This window comes from Symphalangus syndactylus, chromosome 13 (assembly GCF_028878055.3).
Source record: "Symphalangus syndactylus isolate Jambi chromosome 13, NHGRI_mSymSyn1-v2.1_pri, whole genome shotgun sequence".
Lineage (NCBI taxonomy): Eukaryota > Metazoa > Chordata > Mammalia > Primates > Hylobatidae > Symphalangus > Symphalangus syndactylus.
The window spans coordinates 105942160-105962371 of NC_072435.2; the positions used below are offsets into that span (position 1 = coordinate 105942160).

The following is a 20212-nucleotide window of genomic DNA, read 5'->3' on the forward strand; positions in this document are numbered from 1 at the left end:
GTGAGCCGAACAGATGCCAACCAATTATAGGTGGTTGGAGCCAAGCCAAGCAGGTCTAAGCCAGCTACATTTGGTTGGGCTAAATATAAACCAATCCAAGCAGGCTCAGACCTGCTGCAAAAGGCACACACCTGTCTAGTCATCTGTAACTAGCTGGGACAAGGGGGTGAGGTCAGGTTTTATAAAAATTAATGATGAACAGGGCAGAAAATAAGACACACTTACTAAGTAGTTCTGCTTTTTTCACCACAGCCTTAATGTAGTCTGGCCTTTGGGTCAGGGCTTTATCTAATAATGTTTTGGCTTTCTCCTGTGTCACTGGATCTTCAAGACAAACGGTGGCTAAAAGGGTAAGGGTCTGTGCATTTGCTCCCAGAGTTTTGTAAACGTTGTTAGCCATTACCATTGCTTCTCGAATACTGTTGGAGGCTAAGTAACATTCGATAAGACCTGAAAAAAGTAAAACACATGAAGACATTCAATGCCATTACCATTCCAACCCATGCTTCCACTCTGACAGCTCTCCAAATTGCTAACCTTCAAAGTTTCAGACAAAGGGCAGGCCAGGGGAAACTGATGGTGAGATTAGACTGGCAAGTGTGTTGATGGAATAGCTAAGAAGTGCTCTTCCCCAGAGCACTTGATGGATGTGGAAAAAGACTGCCTTCAAAGGCACCTTCAGTTTAGGGAAGGAAACAAGCACATGTAAGGAACCTGCAGCACGTGAGCAACCCATCTGACCGCTGGAAGAATAAATGCGACACTAATGATTAGTCTGTCATGTGGCCAAGAGATCAAAGTAGTGAGAGATGATGTTCCCAACAAAACCCAAAGTTTTGCTGCCTCTTAACAAGCAGTTATTCTCCAGCTGCATTCGGTCACCTGTAGGGCTAGGTTTTTTTTTTTTTTTTTTTTTTTTTTGAGACGGAGTCTTGCTGTGTCACCCAGGCTGGAGTGCAGTGGCGCGATCTCGGCTCACTGCAAGCTCCGCCTCCCGGGTTCAGGCCATTCTCCTGCCTCAGCCTCCCGAGGAGCTGGGACTACAGGCGCCCGCCAACACGCCCGGCTAATTTTTTGTATTTTTAGTAGAGACAGGGTTTCACCGTGTTAGCCAGGATGGTCTCGATCTCCTGACCTCGTGATCCGCCCGCCTCGGCCTCCCAAAGTGCTGGGATTACAGGCTTGAGCCACCGCGCCCGGCCAGGGCTAGGTTTAAGATAGAAGACTCCTAGGGTCTCTATTTTATTTATTTATTTTTTTGAGACGGAGTTTCACTCTTGTTGCCCAGGCTGGAGTGCAATGGTGCCATCTCGGCTCACCGCAATCTCCACCTCCCAGGTTCAAGCGATTCTCCTCCCTCAGCCTCCCGAATAGCTGGGATTACAGGCATGAACCACTACACCTGGCTAGTTTTGTATTTTTAGTAGAGACGGGGTTTCTGCATGTTGGTCAGGCTGCTCTCGAACTCCTGACCTCAGGTGATCCGCCCAGCTCAGCCTCCCAAAGTATTAGGATTACAGGCGTGAGCCACCGTGCCTGGCCTGGCTCCTAGAGTCTTAAAGTGAATTTCCAGTTTGACAAATAAAGGACCTATTGTCAAGCAACCTAGGGAGAAAGACTCTTTTATTTGAAATATAACAGCTGTCTCAAAAGGCACTTGCTGAGGGCTTCCCTAAACGAGATGAACAGTACTTTATCAGATGCACCAAACAGACTGCAACTGGCAGCCCTTGCCTCTTTCCACACCCACAGCGAGACGCCCTATGAGGAGGCCACCTTGAGAAGAGTCAACTCTCAACTCTTCGTGCCAATAAGTTGAGGAGAACAGAGGAATAACTTTTTGGCACAAAGCACTCATCAAAACAAAAAAACAGCTTAAAACCCCAAACCCACACAAGACTTGGCAGATTTTCTCTGCATACTCCTCCACCCTAGCAGCATTTATAACATTCATGCACACCCTTCCACACACTATGGTTACTTAACCAGAAATTACCTAATTCTAACTTTTTTTTTTTTTTTGGAAATGGAGTCTTGCTCTGTCACCCAGGCTGGAGGGCAGTGATGACAGCTCACTGCAACCCATGTCTCCTGGGTTCAAGCGATTCTCCTGCCTCAGCCTCCCGAGTAGGTGGGACTACAGGCATGCGCCACCATGCCTGGCTAAATTTTTTTCTATTTTTAGTAGAGATGGTATTTCACCATGTTGGCCAGGCTGGTCTCAAACTCCTGACCTCAGGTGATCCACCCGCCTTGGCCTCCCCAAAGTGCTAGGATTACAGGCATGAGCCACCATACCTGGCCAATTACCGAACTCTTAAGGGCAACATATTGGATTCCACATACAGTTGTTTGCAATTACTTACTGAATAGTTTTACTTCCCTGATAAAGCCCCACTAGAACTTCAGAAGAAAACAGAATGCACTTGCCTAACCTAAACCTCTACCAGCAAAAGAAGGAAGCTCCAACTGGAAACTGTAAGAAACATCAAAGGGAAGCCTCACTGGCCAACTGGGAAACATCCACTGTCCAAATATTATAGGACAGGCTATTCAACCGCATCCCTGAGCTCTGGTGAAACAGGCATGCAGTATAATGGAATTAACATGATAACAGCAGCCAGGAAGACAGGGAAGTTACAGTTTCAGGATCAAGAAGTTAATCTGAAATCAATGGTTGGTTCGCTGGAGCTTCTTTCAGAACAAAGACAATCCTCTATCCCCCCCAACAAATCCAGAGGCACAGCTCTCTGGCTATATAAGCAGATTTGTTCTCTTTCCCAACATCCAAATTTTATTTCTCAAATTTGAACTCATCTTCCTGTTAAGAGCAAATCACTCCTAGACTCCTGGGTTTATTTTTAAATGCTTATAAAAATATGTTTTGGAGGAACTGCATCTTGTAAGATCTATTTTAATGTCTGTGACTGAGTCACCAAACGTTGCTGAAACTGGCACAGCTCCTTTGAACTCCCAGGGTCAATTCACATGAACTTAAAATATTACATAACAAAACAAAGTTGGACCCTGATTGTGCCCACTCTGGAGGTCACAATGAACAGACCCATTCCCACAGCCAACACTATCATATGGATGTGGAGTTATCCCACGAGTACTAACTCTGGCCCAAGGTAAGATGGCCACGAAAAAGAATAGGCCTAACAGGCCATGTACAGTGGTTCACGCCTGTAATCTCAGCACTTTAGGAGGCTGAACTGGGCAGATCACTTGAGCCCAGGAGTTCGGGACCAGCCTGGCTAACACGGCAAAATCCCATCTCTACTAAAAATACAAAAATGAGCTGGGTGTGGTGGTGCACGCCTGTAATCCCACCTACTCAGGAGGCTGAGGCAGGAGAATCACTTAAACCCGGCAAGTGGAGGTTGCAGTGAGCTGAGATTGCACCACTGCACTCCAGCCTGGGCGACAGAGTGAGACACTATCTCAAATAAAAATAAAAAAAATAGGCCGGTTGTGGTGGCTCATGCCTGTAATCCCAGCACTCTGGGAGGCCAAGGCAGGCAGCTCACAAGGTCAGGAGTTCGAGACAAGCCTGGCCAACATGGTGAAATTCCATCTCACTAGAAAATACAAAAATTAGCTGGGCGTGGTGGTGGGCGCCTGTAATCCCAGCTACTCAGGAGGCTGAGGCAGGAGAATCGTTTGAACTCGGAAGGTAGAGGTTGCAATGAGCCAAGATCATGCCATTGCACTCCAGCCTGGGTGACAGGGTGAGACTCTGTCTCAAAAAACAAACAAACAAAAAAAAACAGGGCCCGGGGGCACGGTGGCTCATGCCTGTAATCCCAGCACTTTGGGATGCCAAGGCGGGTGGATCACGAGGTCAGGAGATTGAGACCATCCTGGCTAGCACGGCGAAACCCTGTCTCTACTAAAAATACAAAAAATTAGCCAGGTGTAATCCCAGCTACTGGGGAGGTTGAGGCAGGAAAATGGCATTAACCCAGGAGGTAGAACTTGCAGTGAGCCGAGATCGTGCCACTGCACTCCAGCCTGGGCAACAAAGTGAGACTCCATCTCAAAAAAAAAAAAAGAGGAATAAGAGGAAAAAAAAATAGGCAAACTAAGTGATCTTGCATGGTGCCTGACACAGAGAGATTCATATTAATAAGTACGCCACATTCGATGGGGGCGAGGGGTGGGAGGACAAAAAAAAAACCCCATCCCAACTATCCCCTCACCAAAAACCAGAAGAAAAAGAATCAGAAAAAATGGATTCTGAAAGTATGGCATGACAAATCCAGTGAAAGCCCTAAAGAAATGTAAAATGCCTAGTGCAGTGGTTCCCAAACCTGTCTGCACATTGGTAACACCTGGTGACCTCCAAAAATGTCAATGTCTATTCCCAATTCCATATATTTCCATCTACACTGGAGAGACCCAATGTCAGGATACTGAAAAGCTTCCCCGGATGATGGTTTTGTTTTTTTTTTTTTTTTTTAATAGATGGGAGTCTCGCTCTGTCGCCAGGCTGGAGTGCAGTGGCGCAATCTCGGCTCACTACACCCTCCGTCTCCCAGGTCCAAGCGATTATCCTGCCTCAGCCTCCCAAGTAGCTGGGACTACAGGTGTGAGCCACCATTCCCAGCTAATTTTTGTATTTTTAGTAGAGACGGGTTTTCACCACGTTGGCCAGGATGGTCTCAATCTCTTGACCTCATGATCTGCCCGTCTCGGCCTCCCAAAGTGCTGAGACTACAGGTGTGAGCCACCACGTCCGGCCAACTTCCCCAGATTATTCTAACAGAGTTTGGGAAGTGCTGGCCTAATGAAACCTTCCATCTGAGGGCTGTTGCCACACCCACGGATTCACACCATTCACCTATGTTTTCTATCTTACCTTCATAACAATCTAAGCGACAAGGTGCGAGCCGTATGGCCTCCCGAAAGTGGATTATTGCTTCTTGGACTCTGCCCATGTTCCTAAGTGCTGCTCCCTTAAGTAGCAAAGCTTGAACACTATTACTGTTCAGCTGAATGGCCTTGGCTCCTAAATAGAGGGCCCGGGAGTAGCGTTTGCTATAAAAGCTGTGACAGCTGGAGAAAAAAAAAAACAAAAAAACCCCAGAAGTTATCCAAGAGAAGACTACAAAGAAACTTGATCCAAAAATCATATTGAAGGCCCTGAACATAATCCTTATTCCAAACAACACTTACAGTTTTAACCTAAGATATTAGCAGAAAAGCAAAACAAACCAAAAAATCCACTATTTACTTTTAAGGGGAAATCTTGATATGGAAGGGAAAAATTATGAAAAAAACTATGATCTGGATATTAGTTATTAGCAGAGAGGCATTCAGAGAATTTGTAAAGCCAGGTTAATAACAAAGGAGCATCTTCTGGTCCCATCACTGATGGCTCAGTACTAAGCACAATGCATTCACCAACTCAGTTAATGCTTAATCCTAGAAGGAGAGGTTATTAGCCCATTTTCCAAATGAGAATACAGACCTAGATAGGTAAATAATGCATCCAGAGTCATAAACTGTGATTTGAATCCAGGGCTGATTATCCTTTTAAAAAATATACATATACATATATATATATATATTTATAGAGACAGGGTCTTGCTACATTGCCCAGGCTGGTCTCAAACTCCTGGCCTCAAGTAATTACCTCTTTTTATTTTTATTTATTTATTTATTTATTTATTTTTGAGACAAAATCTCACTCTGCCGCCCACCTGGAGTGCAGTGGCACGATCTTGGCTCACTGCAACCTCTGCCTCCTGAGTTCAAGCGATCCATCTGTCTCAGTCTCCCAAAGTGTTGAGATTACAGGCATGAGCCACCATGCCTGGCCAGGTGATTACCTCTTAAACCTGCACTTTCAATTTATATTCTCTTCAGGAGAAACCACAATCTCTTAATCTACTGACAACTAGGGAGAAAAGAGAATGCATAATCATACCCAGAAACCACCCACGGTTCTGCATGCTGATCAGAGATATTGAAAAGGCGGCATCCAAGGTTCTCAACATCCTCCAGCCGCCCTTCTCGTGCCAGTAGGTAGCCATATACATCCATTCCTAGAAGAGAAGGACACAGTGAGAAGAGGTGTTTTAAGCAAAGAAGCAGGGGTCCCACACACAGGAGTAGCACCCAACATCAGACCCCATGCTGAGGCCCCAGCTCCTGCAGGGACTAAGCCCTTTCCACCATCACAGGCTCCTCCCACTACTACTTCCAGTTTCCTACAAAGTGACTATTAAAATGCAAAACCCAGGCCGGGCGCAGTGGCTCGCACCTGTAATCCCAGCACTTCAAGAGGCTAAGGCAGGCGGATCACGAGGTCAGGAAATCGAGACCATCCTGGCTAACACAGCGAAACCTCGTCTCTACTGAAAATACAAAAAATTAGCCGGGCATAGTGGCACGTGCCTGTAATCCCAGCTACTTGGGAGGCTGAGGCAGGAGGATCACTTGAACCAGGGAGACAGAGGTGGCAGTGAGCCGAGATCATGCCACTGCACTGCCTGGGCGACAGACTGAGACTCAGTCTCAAAAAAAAAAAAAAAAAAAAATGAAATGCAAAACCCAGCTGGGCATGGTGGCTCACACCTGTAATCCTGGCACTCTGGGTGGCGGAGGCAGGAGGATCACCTGGGCCCAGGAGTTAAGCCTGGGCAATAAGGTGAGACCCTGTCTCTAAAGAAATTTTAAAATATCAGCCAAGTGGCCGGGTGTGATGGCTCATGCCTGTAAACCCAGCACTTTGGGAGGCCAAGGTGGGCAGATTACGAGGTCAGGAGTTTGAGACCAGGCTGACTAACAGGTGAAACCGTCTCTCTACTAAAAATACAAAAATTAGCTGGGCGTGGCCGGGTGCGGTGGCTCACGCTTGTAATCCCAGCACTTTGGGAGGCCGAGGCGGGTGGATCACGAGGTCAGGAGATCGAGACCATCCTGGCTAACACGGTGAAACCCCGTCTCTACTAAAAATACAAAAAATTAGCCGGCCGTGGTGGTGGGCGCCTGTAGTCCCAGCTACTTGGAGAGGCTGAGGCAGGAGAATGGCGTGAACCCGGGAGGCAGAGCTTGCAGTGAGCCGAGATCACGCCACTGCACTCCAGCCTGGGTGACAGAGTGAGACTCTGTCTCAAAAAAAAAAAAAAAAAAATTAGCTGGGCGTGGTGGCGTGTGCCTGTAATCCCAGCTACTCAGGAGGTTGAGGCAGGAGAATTGCCTGAACCAGGGAGGCAGAGGTTGCAGTGAGCTGAGATCACGCCACTGCACTCTAGCCTTGGCTATAGAGCAAGACTCCATCTCAAAAAAAAAAAAAAAAGAAAAGAAAAAAGGGCTAGGTGCGGTGGCTCATGCCTGTAATCCCAGCACTTTGGGAGGCTGAGGCAGGTGGATCACGAGGTCAGGAGTTCAAGACCAGCTTGGCCAAGACGGTGAAACCCCATCTCTACTAAAAATACAAAAAATTAGCCAGGCACAGTGGCAGGCGCCTGTAATACCAGCTACTCGGGAGGCTGAGGCAGGAGAATTGCTTGAACTCAGAGGGCGGAGGTTGCAGTGAGTCAAGATTGCACCACTGCACTCCAGCCTGGGCGATAGAGTAAGCCTATGTCTAAAAAATAAAATAAAATAAAAAGAAAAAAAATTAGCCAAGCACAGTGGCACATGCCTGTGGTCCCAGCTACTCAGGAGGCTAAGACAGGAGGATTGCTTGAGCCCAGGAGGTCAAGGCTGCAGTGAGCTGTTTGCACCACTCCCACCTGAGTGACAGAGTGAAACCCTGTCTCTAACAACAAAAACAAAATCAAAAACCAAAGGAGGCCGGGCATGGTGACTCACGCCTATAATCCCGGCACTTTGGGAGGCCAAGGTGGGAGTTCAAGACCAGCCTGGCCAAGACGGTGAAACCCCATCTCTACTAAAAATACAAAAACTAGCCAGGCATGGTGGCACACACCTGTAATCCCAGCTACTCAAGAGGCTAAGGCAGAAAATTGCTTAAACCAGGAGGTGGAGGTTGCAGTGAGCCGAGATCGCACCAGTGCACTCCAGCCTGTGAGACTCTGTCTCACAAAAAAAAAAAAAAAAAAAAAAGACAAAAAAAAAAATACCAAAGGAGCAGAACAACCTACCTCACAATTTGAAAGCCTGCTATTTTCAGGAAGTGTTTGTCCTTCTATCCTGTGGCGTGATACACAGCTACCCTAACCCAACCAGAAAAGGCCCAAAAAAGGCATCAATTAAGGTCTCTCTTCCAAGAGTTCTAGACCATCAGAAATACGCTACTGAAAAGCCAACCAGTCTCAGAAAAAGTCGGCCTATTCCAGAAAAAAGCTCGTAGTTCTATCCAGAATGCAGTTCATTAAAGGTCACTGCCTCAGGCTGGGTGCAGTGGCTGAGGCCTGTAATCCCAACACTCAGGGAGACTGAGGCGGGTGGATTACCTAAGGTCAGGAGTTGCAGACCAGCCTGGCTAATATGGTGAAACCCCCATCTCTTCTAAAAAAAATACAAAAATTAGTTGGGTGTGGTGGCGGGCACCTATAATCCCAGCTACTCGGGAGGCTGAGGTGGGAGAGTCACTTTAACCAGGAGGCAGAGGTTGCAGTGAGCAGAGATTGTGCCACTGCACTCCTGCCTGGGCGACAAGAGTGAAACTCCGTCTTAAACAAATAAAAAATCACTGCCTCTCTGCAGCCCCCACTTTATTCTCACCCACATTCTATAAAAAGTGACCTATGCTCACTGTTACCCATCTCTTGCCACCATTCTCTTCCATCCCTTGCTATCCCTTCAGATTCCCATGAAGATTCCTCTCAAGCCAAGATTACTGCAATGCTCCTGCTAGCCCCTGGGCCTGGGTCTGAGATTGCAAGCTGCCAGCTGCTGCCAGACTAGTATTTCTAAAACATCATTTTCATCATGGGTGCAGGCAGCTTGGAGAAGAGGAATAAGCACTTGAGGCGAGGGGAGATCTTGTGCAAACAAATCCATCCTTCTAGATCTGCTTCCTCATCTAAATGCTTGGGATGGCCCCTTCCCAGCTCCACCATTCCCCTGGGTTAAGAGCTCATAAGACTGTTTATTGTCACAAGGCCCTGTATTAATGATGGCCTTTTTGGGGCCTTTACGAATAGACAGCATATCTATCTGACCTTATTTCCCACTATTCCTGAGCACTCACTGCCAGTGTCCCAGCTGCCATCTCTTGGAGGTCCCTGTGAAGATTACCCTTCACCTGCAATCTTTTTTAAGATCAGTGATTTTTCTGTTGTTCACACCTAATTACTGCCTTTAATCACCTTATCCCTTTCTTACTCCTTTTAAATTATACTAAGAACAAGGCAAAACAAGATTCCCTAAAAGGATATTATGGTTTTAGAGATGCCATCCAAATTCTCAGTCAGGCACATCATAAATTTATAAGTCATAAGGAGGAGCTATGACCCCCTCAAAAGAAAAAAAGCCAAATAATGATCTGTGGGGAGAAGACACTTGAATTCAAACAAAAACAACTGCTCAAATGGTATTACCTAAGCGTTAGAGACATGTGTCACGATCTAAAAAAAGTAAAAGACTACTGTAAGTTTTATACACCATTTCTATGAAACTTGGTATCGAGTATTCATGCTGCATATTCTCCCTATTATCTCTGATCCCCCCAACAACAGCCACTGTCTTCCTGCCCCAAGAATTACTTACCTTTTATCAGATAAGGATCCAACATCTGTGCCTGTTCAAACTTGAGGACAGAGTTTTTATTGTCTCCAGCTCTGAAGTACAGATCTGCTAAGCTTCCCAGTAGGTCCACGTTATCTCGCAATAAGGATTTTTTCTCTAGTGAACTTTAAGATATTTATTAAACACTGAACCTTTAAATCTATTATAAATCCTCTTAGTTGTTGAATCTGGATGATTGGTCACACAGATACTATTTTCTTTTGCATAAATATAAAATTCTTCGTAATAAAAAACTTTAAGCTTATGACTTTAAAAAAGTTATATAGGACAGGATAGCAAAAACACAGAATAAAGCAGAAATCTCTCAGTACCAACAAATAACTTTGTGATTGCAGTTCTTCAGAACACAACATATGCTACATGGTGTTAAAGGTAATGTCATTCACAAATGACACCAATTTATTACTCAAGTAAATGACTTTGCATAACACAAGCCCAAACCTCTCCTTGTCCTTGAACTTTATCTGAATATAAAGAAAATCCCTAGTCCTAAGAAGGCAAGCTAGGTTAGATGCTGCAATAAACTAAGCTTCTGGTGAGTGCAAAATGATTTTCTTCCAGGCTGAAGAATGATACATCAAGGCCAGGCGTGGTGGCTCACGTCTATAATCCCAGCACTTTGGGAGGCCCACGTGGGAGAATCACTTGAGCCCAGGAATTCAAGACCAGCTTGGGCAACATGGTGAAATCCCATCTCTACAAAAACATACAAAAATTAGCTGGGTGTGGTGGCATGCGCCTGTAGTCCCAGATACTCAGGAGGCTGAGCAGGAAGATGGTTTGAGCCCGGGAGATTGACAGGTCAAGGCTACACTGAGCTGTGACTGCACCACTGCACTCTAGCCTGGGTGAGAGAGAGAGAGAGACCTTGTCTCAAAAAAAAAAAAAAAAAAAAAAAAAAGAATGACATACCAAGGTAGCCTGCTTTGCTTTGCAAGGGTTACTACCTGTGCAGGCACAGAGCTAAACTCAGTCAGATTTATATTTTTACAGGTCCCCAACAGAGATGATTACATGATTACATTTGGGACCATTCAGTATAAAAGACTAACACATCCGAGAGATGGCTGCAGCACCAAGAGAAAAGCATCTCATTTTTCTTTTTGCTACTTCAGATACATCAGACTTCCAGACCAGCAAAGGGCCTCAAGAACACTGAATTAACTTTGTGGCTCTCACCAGATGGTATTGATTGCTCTTGAGTTGTCACCAGTGTGCACAAAAGCATACGCTTTGATCCACACAGAGAGCCAGTCCAAGTTAGGCACGGTTTGGATCACATTCATTGTCATGGATGCCACCTCTGCCCCTTTTACAGAAAGGGACAACAAGCCTAAACAACAGAAAGCAGAAGAAAGAAAGTAAGGCACGATATCTCTCTTCCACATGCAAGGAGCAATGGGCTACATTTTCCCTTGGCTAAAAGGCAACCGTTTCCCTATTCTGAGCGATGCATGACACAAAAACCATAATTTAGTATTTCTTTTCTTTTTGAGACAGTCTTGCTCTGCCCCCTGGGCTGGAATGCAGTGGCACAATCTCAGCTCACTGCAACCTCTGCCTCCTGAGTTCAAGTGATACTCACGCCCCAGCCTCCCAAGGAGCTGGGACTACAGGCACGCGCCACCATGCCTGGCTAATTTTTGTATTTTTAGTAGAGACGGGGTTGTGCCATGTTGCCCAGGCTGGTCTCGACCTCCTGAGCTCAGAGAATCCACCCACCTCAACCTCCCAAAGTGCTAGAATTACAGGTGTAAGCCACCATGCCCGGCCAAAAACCATAATTAAGTATTTCTTGATTGAATATGTGACAACAGGAATCCTACTAAATCACTCTCTGGAGGGGAACTTTTAAAAAAATAAAGTTATTCTAATATACAGGCAAGACTGAGAACTACTATCTTTGACAGTAAACATGCCATGAAAACAGGCAGAAAATATCTTTACCTAGAATGGCATCAAGGGCTAATGGGCACTGCCTTAGCACCTCCTTATAGCTGGTGACTGAAGGGCGCTCCTGACCAGCCTTCTTGTACAGGTTTGCCAGCATCATGTTTATCTGTATAAACACAAATAACAGATAGTAAAATAAGTGTATATTGCAAAGAAAATCTCTCACTATGAAAAAGTCCTAATTTTCATTACCAGTTATTTAGTTTTTACTGGAAAATCTACCCACAACCCTGTGCAAATAAAGGGAGACTGACCCCATTCTTCAAAAGAAAGAAGAAATTGGCCGGGCACGGTGGCTCACACCTGTAATCCCAGCACTCTGGGAAGCTGAGGCAGGCGGATCACGAGGTCAGGGGATCGAGACCATCCTGGCTAACACGGTGAAACCCCATCTCTACTAAAAATACAAAAAATTAGCCGGGTGTGGTGGCAGGCGCCTGTAGTCCCAGCTACTTGGGAGGCTGAGGCAGGAGAATGGTGTGAACCCGGGAGGTGGAGCTTGCAGTGAGCCAAGATCATGCCACTCCAGCCTGGGCTACAGAGCGAGACTCCATCTCAAAAAAAGAAGAAAGAAGAAATTACTACCCTTCCTTTCCCTAGCTCCTCCCATCCCTAAGAGGAAAGTCACATTACCTTCCCACAAGGCCCAGTAATATCTGAACAAAAGACGCTGCCCTCTGGAAACTGGAATAACATTCATTTAAGAAATGGTAGAGAATGCTAGTTAACTTGATTCTTTCTTGATCTTAAAACAGAAGATGAACTATCTCACATAAGAAAGTGAGAAACTCTTGACATAGCTAGTTAAGAAGTATCAGATCAGTTTTTCCTAAAAAGGAAATGATACAGAAAGACAGATAAAGAAGTATAATATTTGGCTTTTCTCTGACAATTCGACTTGTGGCTAGACTCTAGCCTTTCTAACACTTAAGGCTTTGGCCTGTAGGTACTAACTCACTAAAGTAATGCTACAAAAATCAGCTACACTATTCAAATCCAGTGAGTGCAGACAGCTGCATTTTAGCATAATTTAAATATGTAACTTTGTAAAGCTAAATTAAAATAACCCTACCTAACATGCAATTGGGAAACTTGAGAAAATCCAAAAGTTCTGGCCGGGCGCAGTGGCACACGCCTGTAATCCCAGCACTTAGGGAGGCCGAGGCGGGCGGATCACGAGGTCAGGAGATCGAGACCACCCTAGCTAACATGGTGAAACCCCGTCTCCACTAAAAATACAAAAAATTAGCCACGCGAGGTGGCGGGCGCCTGCAGTCCCAGCTACTCGGGAGGCTGAGGCAGGAGAATGGTGTGAACCCCGGGGGGTGGAGCCTGCAGTGAGTCGAGATCATGCCACTGCACTCCAGCCTGGGCGACAGCGAGACTCTGTCTCAAAAAAAAAAAAAAAAAAAAAAGAATAAAAAGTTAAATTTAAGATCCTTTCTTGACTGCTGGTTATATTAACAAACTATGTATGACTGATGGACTATCTGTCTCAACAAATATCAAAATTTCCTTTAAGCTACTCGACTGTCACTTTAAAAGAATGAGTTTTGAGTAATACCTAATGAAAAAGTCAATTATTGGCCGGGCGCGGTGGCTCACACCTCTAATCCCAGCACTTTGGGAGGCCGAGGCGGATGGATCACGAGGTCAGGAGATCGAGACCAGCCTGGCCAACATGGTGAAACCCCGTCTCTACTAAAATACAAAAAATTAGCCAGGTGCAGCGGCATGCACCTGTAGTCCCAGCTACTCAGGAGGCTGAGAAAAGGAGAATCGCTTGAACCCAGGAGGCGGAGGTTGCAGTGAGCTGAGATCATGCCATTGTACTCCAGCCTGGGCAACAGAGACAGACTCCATCCCAAAAAAAAAAAAAAAAATCAACTATTTTAAAAATAGATCCTCACTTAAGAACATCATAAAGCCACATGCCACCAGTTACAAACACAAGCAGTCATCATTTTCTAAAAACTGAGTACGAAATTCTATGTTGGTATGTTTACTCTTAAAAGGTGAAGATTTACCAAGATTTAATAATCTAACACTGGAATTTTCCTTTAAAATGTGAGGGAATATGTGGCGATGTTTACCATACATTAACAGACATTCATTTAGACATATTTTGACTCACTTCCTTGTCCTTTACACAGACTGAGAAGCCAGTTAACTCCCTAACGGACAAGAAAGAAAAACTGTAAATGTTATAGGTTTATGTTTGAGGCACACATCTTTGCTCCTAGCCGTAAGAGCACTACAGAATGAAGGATACGTACTGCTGACAAATGCAGACTCATACAGTTGCTCTAAGAATGATGGCAATGAAAATCAGGCAGTGGATGCTATAAAGCTGAGATGCTTTGCCATTACTATTTCCAAAAAAAAATGTCCTACAAATATCCACAGGTCATTACGAAGGAGATTATGGTATATTTCTAATAAAGTAAGGAACAGTATCCTTCAAAGTTTATAATTAAAATGGCTTCTTGGCTGGGTGTGGTGGCTCACGCCTGTAATCCCAGCACTTTGGGAGGCCAAGGCAGGCGGATCACCTAAGGTCAGATCGAGACCATCCTGGCCAACATGGTGAAACCCCGTCTCTACTAAAATGCAAAAAAGTAGCCGGGCGTGGTGGCGCACGCCTGTAGTCCCAGCTACTCGGGAGGCTGAGGTAGGAGAATCGCTTGAATCCGGGAGGTGGAGGTTGCAGTGAGCCAAGATTGTGCCACTGCACTCCCGCCTGGCGACACAGGAAGACTCCACCTCAAAAAAAAAAAAAAAAAAAAGGCTTCTTACGAAAGGAAGATACCTTGAGTATTGCAGCAGACATTCTTCATCTGTGCAAAAAGATTATTCTTGGAGTAAGAGAAGACTTTCACAGGTTACCAGAACAGGATTTAGTATACAGCATCCAGGCTTATTATGAGAGAGGTTAATTCATAATAAACTTTCAAGTATTTTTAATAGCAGGCACCATCATACTGAAGAAATAGCTTCAAAAACTCAGAAAATAGTAAGTAATACCTTAATATGAGGAGGTGCTTAAACATGTTCTCATCAAGTTTTGTTAAAGTTCAGCAAGACTTGGATGAAGCAGCACTAACTAAAATACACCAGGCCCCTACTGCTTAGATTTCGTATCTTTTAAAGGCAGGAGGATGCACACGTCATTTTACCTATAAAATTCCTTATTGTTAAGCACAAGTTGCAAAAAACAGTTTTTCAATAAAATGAGCAAGGCAGGAGACATGACAGTATTATCAGAATATTAAATACTGATATATTCTCACATTCATGAATTTATTTGGTATTTATAAAAGTAACAGAAAAAATACTATTCTTCTCATTTTATAAATAAAAAAGTAGTAAAGCTCACAAACTGGTAACTTGCCCAAGTTCACACTGCACACAGCTTGTATGCCCCTAAACTCAAACTAGACACCAGATCTTTTTTTTTTTTTTTTTTTTGAGACGGAGTCTCACTCTGTCACCCAGGCTGGAGTGCAGTGGCGCGATCTCGGCTCACTGCAAGCTCCGCCTCCCAGGTTCACGCCATTCTCCTGCCTCAGCCTCTCCGATTAGCTGGGACTACAGGCGCCCGCCACCATGCCCGACTAATTTTTTGTATTTTTAGTAGAGACAGGGTTTCACCGTGGTCTCAATCTCCTGACCTCATGATCCGCCCGCCTCGGCCTCCCAAAGTGCTGGGATTACAAGCATTAGCCACCGTGCCCAGCCTTTTTTTTTTTTTTTTTTGAGATGGAGTTTCACTCTTCTTGCCCAGGCTGGAGTGCAATGGCACCATGTCAGCTCACCGCAACCTCTGCCTCCTGGGTTCAAGCGATTCTCCTGCCTCAGCCTCCGGAGTAGCTGAGATTACAGGCACGCGCCACCACACCCGGTTAATTTTATATTTTTAGTAGAGACAGGGTTTCTCCATGTTGGTCAAGCTGGTCTTGAACTCCTGACTTCAGGTGATTCACCCACCTCGGCCTCCCAAAGTGCTGGGATTACAGGCATGAGCCACCGTGCCCAGCTGACACCAGATCTTTTGATTTTAGTTAAAGGTGTTTTCTTCACTATAATATGCTGCCAAATCAAACACAAAGACATATTCTACATATAAATAAGGATAAAAGAATCTTACGGTATTAATTTCGAAAACAAAGGAATGTGTACACCTATGGAAGGCAAAAAATGAAGTTCTAAAAAAGTATTTTTGCCACCTGCAAGTGTTTTGCAAATAAATCATTATTTCCTATAACAAGAAATATCAAAGGCTTCTCTGTCTATGGAGTAGCCATTCTTTATTCCTTTATTTTATTAATAAATTCACTTTCACTTAAAAACAAAAACAAATACGAAGAGGCCAGGTGCAGTGGCTCCTGCCTGTAATCCCAGCAATTTGGGAGGCTAAGGTGGGAGGACAACTTGAGCCCAGAAGTTTGGGACCAACCTGGGCAAATAGTGGAGACCATCTCTATTTAAAAAAAAAAAAAAAAAAAAAAAAAAGGCCGGGCACAGTGGCTCACGCCTGTAATCCCAGCACTCTGGGAGGCCAAAGTGGGTGGATCACCTGAGGTCGTGAGTTCAAGACCAGCCTGACCAACATGGAGAAACCCCATCTCTACTATAATTACAAAATTAGTTGGACATGGTGGTGCATGCCTGTAATCCCAGCTATTTGGGAGATTGAGGCAGGAGAATTGCTTGAACCCAGGAGGCAGAGGTTGCACTGAGCTGAGATTGCGCCATTGCACTCCAGCCTGGGCACCAAGAGCAAAACTCCCTCTCAAAAAAAAAAAAAAAAAAAAAAATAGCTGGGCATGGTGGCTCATGCCTGTAATCCTAGCACTTTGGGAGGCTGCGGCAGACGAATCACAAAGTCAGGAGTTCAAGACCAGCCTGGCCAATATGGTGAAACACCGTCTCTACCAAAAACACAAAAATTAGCCGGGCGTGGTGGTGGGTGCCTGTAGTCTCAGCTACTCAGGAGGCTGAGGCAGGAGAATCACTTGAACTCGGGAGGTGGTGGTTGCAGTGAGCCGAGATCGCACCACTGCACTGCAGCCTGGATGACAGAGCAAGACTCTGTCTCAAAACAAAAAAAACAAAACAAAAAAAATAGGCTTGGAGTGGCGTCTCACACCTGTAATCCCAGCACTTTGGGAGGCCAAAGTGGGAGGACAGTTTGAGCCCAGGAGTTTGAGACCAGCCTGGGCAACACAGTGGAACCCTGTCTCTACCAAAAATAAAACTGGCCAGGTGCGGTGGCTCCCGCCTGTAATCCCAACACTTTGGGAGGCCAAGGTGGGCAGATCACCTGAGGTCAGGAGTTCAAGACCAGCCTGGCCAACATGGCAAAACCCCATCTCTACTAAAAATACAAAAAAATTAGCCTGGCGTGATGGCAGGCGCCTATAATCCCAGCTACTCGGGAGGTTGAGGCAGGAGAATCGCTTGTACTTGGGAGATGGAGGTTGCAGCGAGCCCCCATGCTATTGCACTCCAGCCTGGGCAACAAGAGCGAAACTCCAACTCAAAAAAAAAAAAAAAAAAAAAATAGCTGGGTGTGGCAGCATGCAACTGTAATCCCAGCTATTTGGGAGGCTGAGTTGGGAGGACTGCTTAAGCCTGGGAGGTTGAAGCTGCAGTGAGCCAGGATCACAACACTGCACTGTAGCCTGGGTGACCGTGAGACTCTGTCTCAAAAAATATTAAGTTAAACATAAAAAAAAAGAAAAAACAAAGAATAAGCATGTGTACGGCCGGGCGCGGTGGCTCATGCCTGTAATCCCAGCACTTTGGGAGGCTGAGGGGGGCGGATCACGTGGTCAGGAGATCGAGACCACGGTGAAACCCTGTCTCTACTAAAAATACAAAAAATTAGCCGGGCGTGGTGGTGGGGACCTGTAGTCCCAGCTACTCGGAGAGGCTGAGGCAGGAGAATGGCGTGAACCTGGGAGGCAGAGCTTGCAGTGAGCCAAGACTGCGCCACTGCACTCCAGCCTGGGCGACAGAGCAAGACTCTGTCTCAAAAAAAAAAAAAAGGCATGTGTAGTATTCTCCAGCTATCATTTTCATCAGCTGGATTTTCAGGGTCCCCCGCCTCCACTCCATGAAGAGGAATAAAATGAGAATTAGAATCATGGGTAAAATGTTCACATGGACTCCTTAATGCATGAGAAAACATGGAGGGAGGGAGCAGGGTTAGGACAGCTGAGGAGAAAAACATAAACATTCAACTTACTTTGGGAGTTCTTTGTCTTGAAGGGATCCCATCAAGTATAGCAATGGCATCTTTATCTTGTTTTAGCATTGTATAACATTCAGCCATTTTGTATTTCACTTCAATTTCAGATGGAAGACACTAAAAGACAATGGAAATATCTATTTGAAACATTATTCCAACAATATGACAGTTCTTCAAAACGTTAAACATAGAGTTATCACATGACCCAGCAATTCTTTTTTTGTTTTTGTTTTTGTTTTTGAGACAGGGTCTCTCTCTGTTGCTTAGGCTGCAGTGCAGTGGTGCAAACATGATTTACTGCAGTCTTAGACTCCTAGTCTCAAGCGATCCTCCCACCTTGGCCTTCTGAGTAGCTAGGACTAAAGGTGTGTACCACCATGCCCAGTTTTGTAAAGACAGGGGTCTCACTATGTTGCCAAGGCTAGTCTCAAACTCCTGACCTCAAGTCCTCCTACCTCCGCCTCTGGAAGTGCTTGGATTACAGGTGTGAGCCACTGTGCCTGGCCTCATCTTCTACATCTAATCAGATATCATCTAAATCAGTGGTCCCCAACCTTTTTGGCACCAGGGACCAGTTTCATGAAAGACAATTTTTCCACAGATGGGGGGTGAGGGGGTGGTTTCAGGATGAAACTGTTCCACCTCAGATCAGGCATTAGTCAGATTATAATAAGGAACACACAACCTAGATCCTAGCATGTGTAGTTCACAATAGGGTTTGTGTTCCTATAAGAATCTAATGCCGTAGCTGATCTGACAGGAGGCGGAGCTCAGGCAGTAATATTCACTAGCCCTCCACCCACCTCGTGCTGTGCAGCCTGGTTCCTAACAGACCAGGTACTGGGGCTTGGGGACCCCTGTTTTAAATTCTTGGGAGTCTTTCTCAAAAAAAAAAAAAAAAAAAAAAAAAAAAAAAAAAAAATCACAATTCTATCTCCAATTACCTGACTTTGTGGAGTAGATGCAGAATTTCCAGTTGAAGGTCTCACTTTTGAAGTTTTACTTAGCGCTTTCTTCTGCTGTAAAGCCATGGTATACTTACTCACAGCATTCCGATATTCCTTATCATGAAAGAGAGAATCTGCATGATACACCAAAAGCTGGTACTTCTGAGATGGGGAGAATAACTCACTAGAAAACAAAAGAGAAAATGTAATACATCTTTTCCTCCCTTTCAATCCAAGCTCCCCCAACTTTTTTTTTTTTTGAAATAGATTTTCACTCTGTCACCCAGGCTGGAGTGCAGTGGCATGATCTCGGCTCACTGCAACCTCCACCTCCCGGGTTCAAGTGATTCTCCTTCCTCAGCCTCCCGAGTAGCTGAGATTACAGGCACATGCCACCACACCCAGCTAATTTTTGTTTTTTTAGTAGAAATGGGGTTTCGCCATGTTAGCCAGGCTGGTCTCAAACTCCCGACCTCAAGTGATCTACCTGCATCAGCCTTCCAAAGTGCTGGGATTACAGGCGTGAGCCACCATGCCCGGCCACCAGGCCCTTTTAACAGTCTGATATATATCTATCCATACTCTCATATTAAGATGAAGTATAGAGAAACCTCACCACTTTGAATCGTTTTTAAAAACAGGCTGCACAGGCTGGGCGCGGTGGCTCACGCCTGTAATCCCAGCACTTTGGGAGGCTGAGGGGGGCAGATCTCAAGGTCAGGAGATCGAGACCATCCTGGCTAACGCGGTGAAACCCCATCTCTACTAAAAAATACAAAAAATTAGCCAGGCACAGTGGCAGGCGCCTGTAATACCAGCTACTTGGGAGGCTGAGGCAGGAGACTGGCATGAACCCAGGAGGCTTGTAGTGAGCCAAGATCATGCCACTGCACTCCAGCCTGGGCGACAGAGCCAGACTCCATCTCAATAACAACAACAACAAAAAAACAATGCACAAAAAGAAGTTTGAAAAGACCTGAAAGCTCTTCAAATACTAAATAAAGGCTGGGCACGGTGGCTCACGCCTGTAACCCCACCACTTTGGGAGGCCGAGGCAGGCAGATCACGAGATCACAAGACCGAGATCACCCTTGCCAACACAGTGAAACCCCAGCTCTACTAAAATTACAAAAATTAGCTGGGAGTGGTGGCAGGCGCCTGTAGTCCCAGCTACTCAGGAAGCTGAGGCAGAATTGCTTGAACCCAGGAGGTGGAGGTTATAGTAAGCCGAGATCACGCCACTGCACTCGCACTCCAGCCTGGCGACAGAGCGAGATCTTGTCTCCAAAAAAAAAAAAAAAAAAAAAAAAAAAACCAAAACTAAAGAAAATGC

The 20212-nt window shown here is 45.3% G+C and overlaps 1 protein-coding gene across 3 annotated transcripts in view; it reads right to left on the bottom strand.

Moving 5' to 3' along the window:
* ANAPC7 (anaphase promoting complex subunit 7) overlaps window positions 1–20212 on the bottom strand; it is a 30735-nt gene that overhangs the window by 3503 nt on the left and 7020 nt on the right. For 2 of the 3 annotated variants that reach the window (XM_055236369.2, XM_055236370.2), the window contains exons 2-9: window positions 18877–19063; window positions 17930–18049; window positions 11674–11785; window positions 10906–11059; window positions 9688–9830; window positions 5933–6050; window positions 4862–5058; window positions 226–450 (exon numbers count right to left, since the gene is read on the bottom strand). In XM_055236369.2, coding sequence (XP_055092344.1) covers window positions 226–450; window positions 4862–5058; window positions 5933–6050; window positions 9688–9830; window positions 10906–11059; window positions 11674–11785; window positions 17930–18049; window positions 18877–19063 — 1256 coding nt within the window. The remainder of the gene's footprint in view (window positions 1–225; window positions 451–4861; window positions 5059–5932; window positions 6051–9687; window positions 9831–10905; window positions 11060–11673; window positions 11786–17929; window positions 18050–18876; window positions 19064–20212) is intronic. The other variant, XM_055236371.2, reaches the window with a different exon arrangement.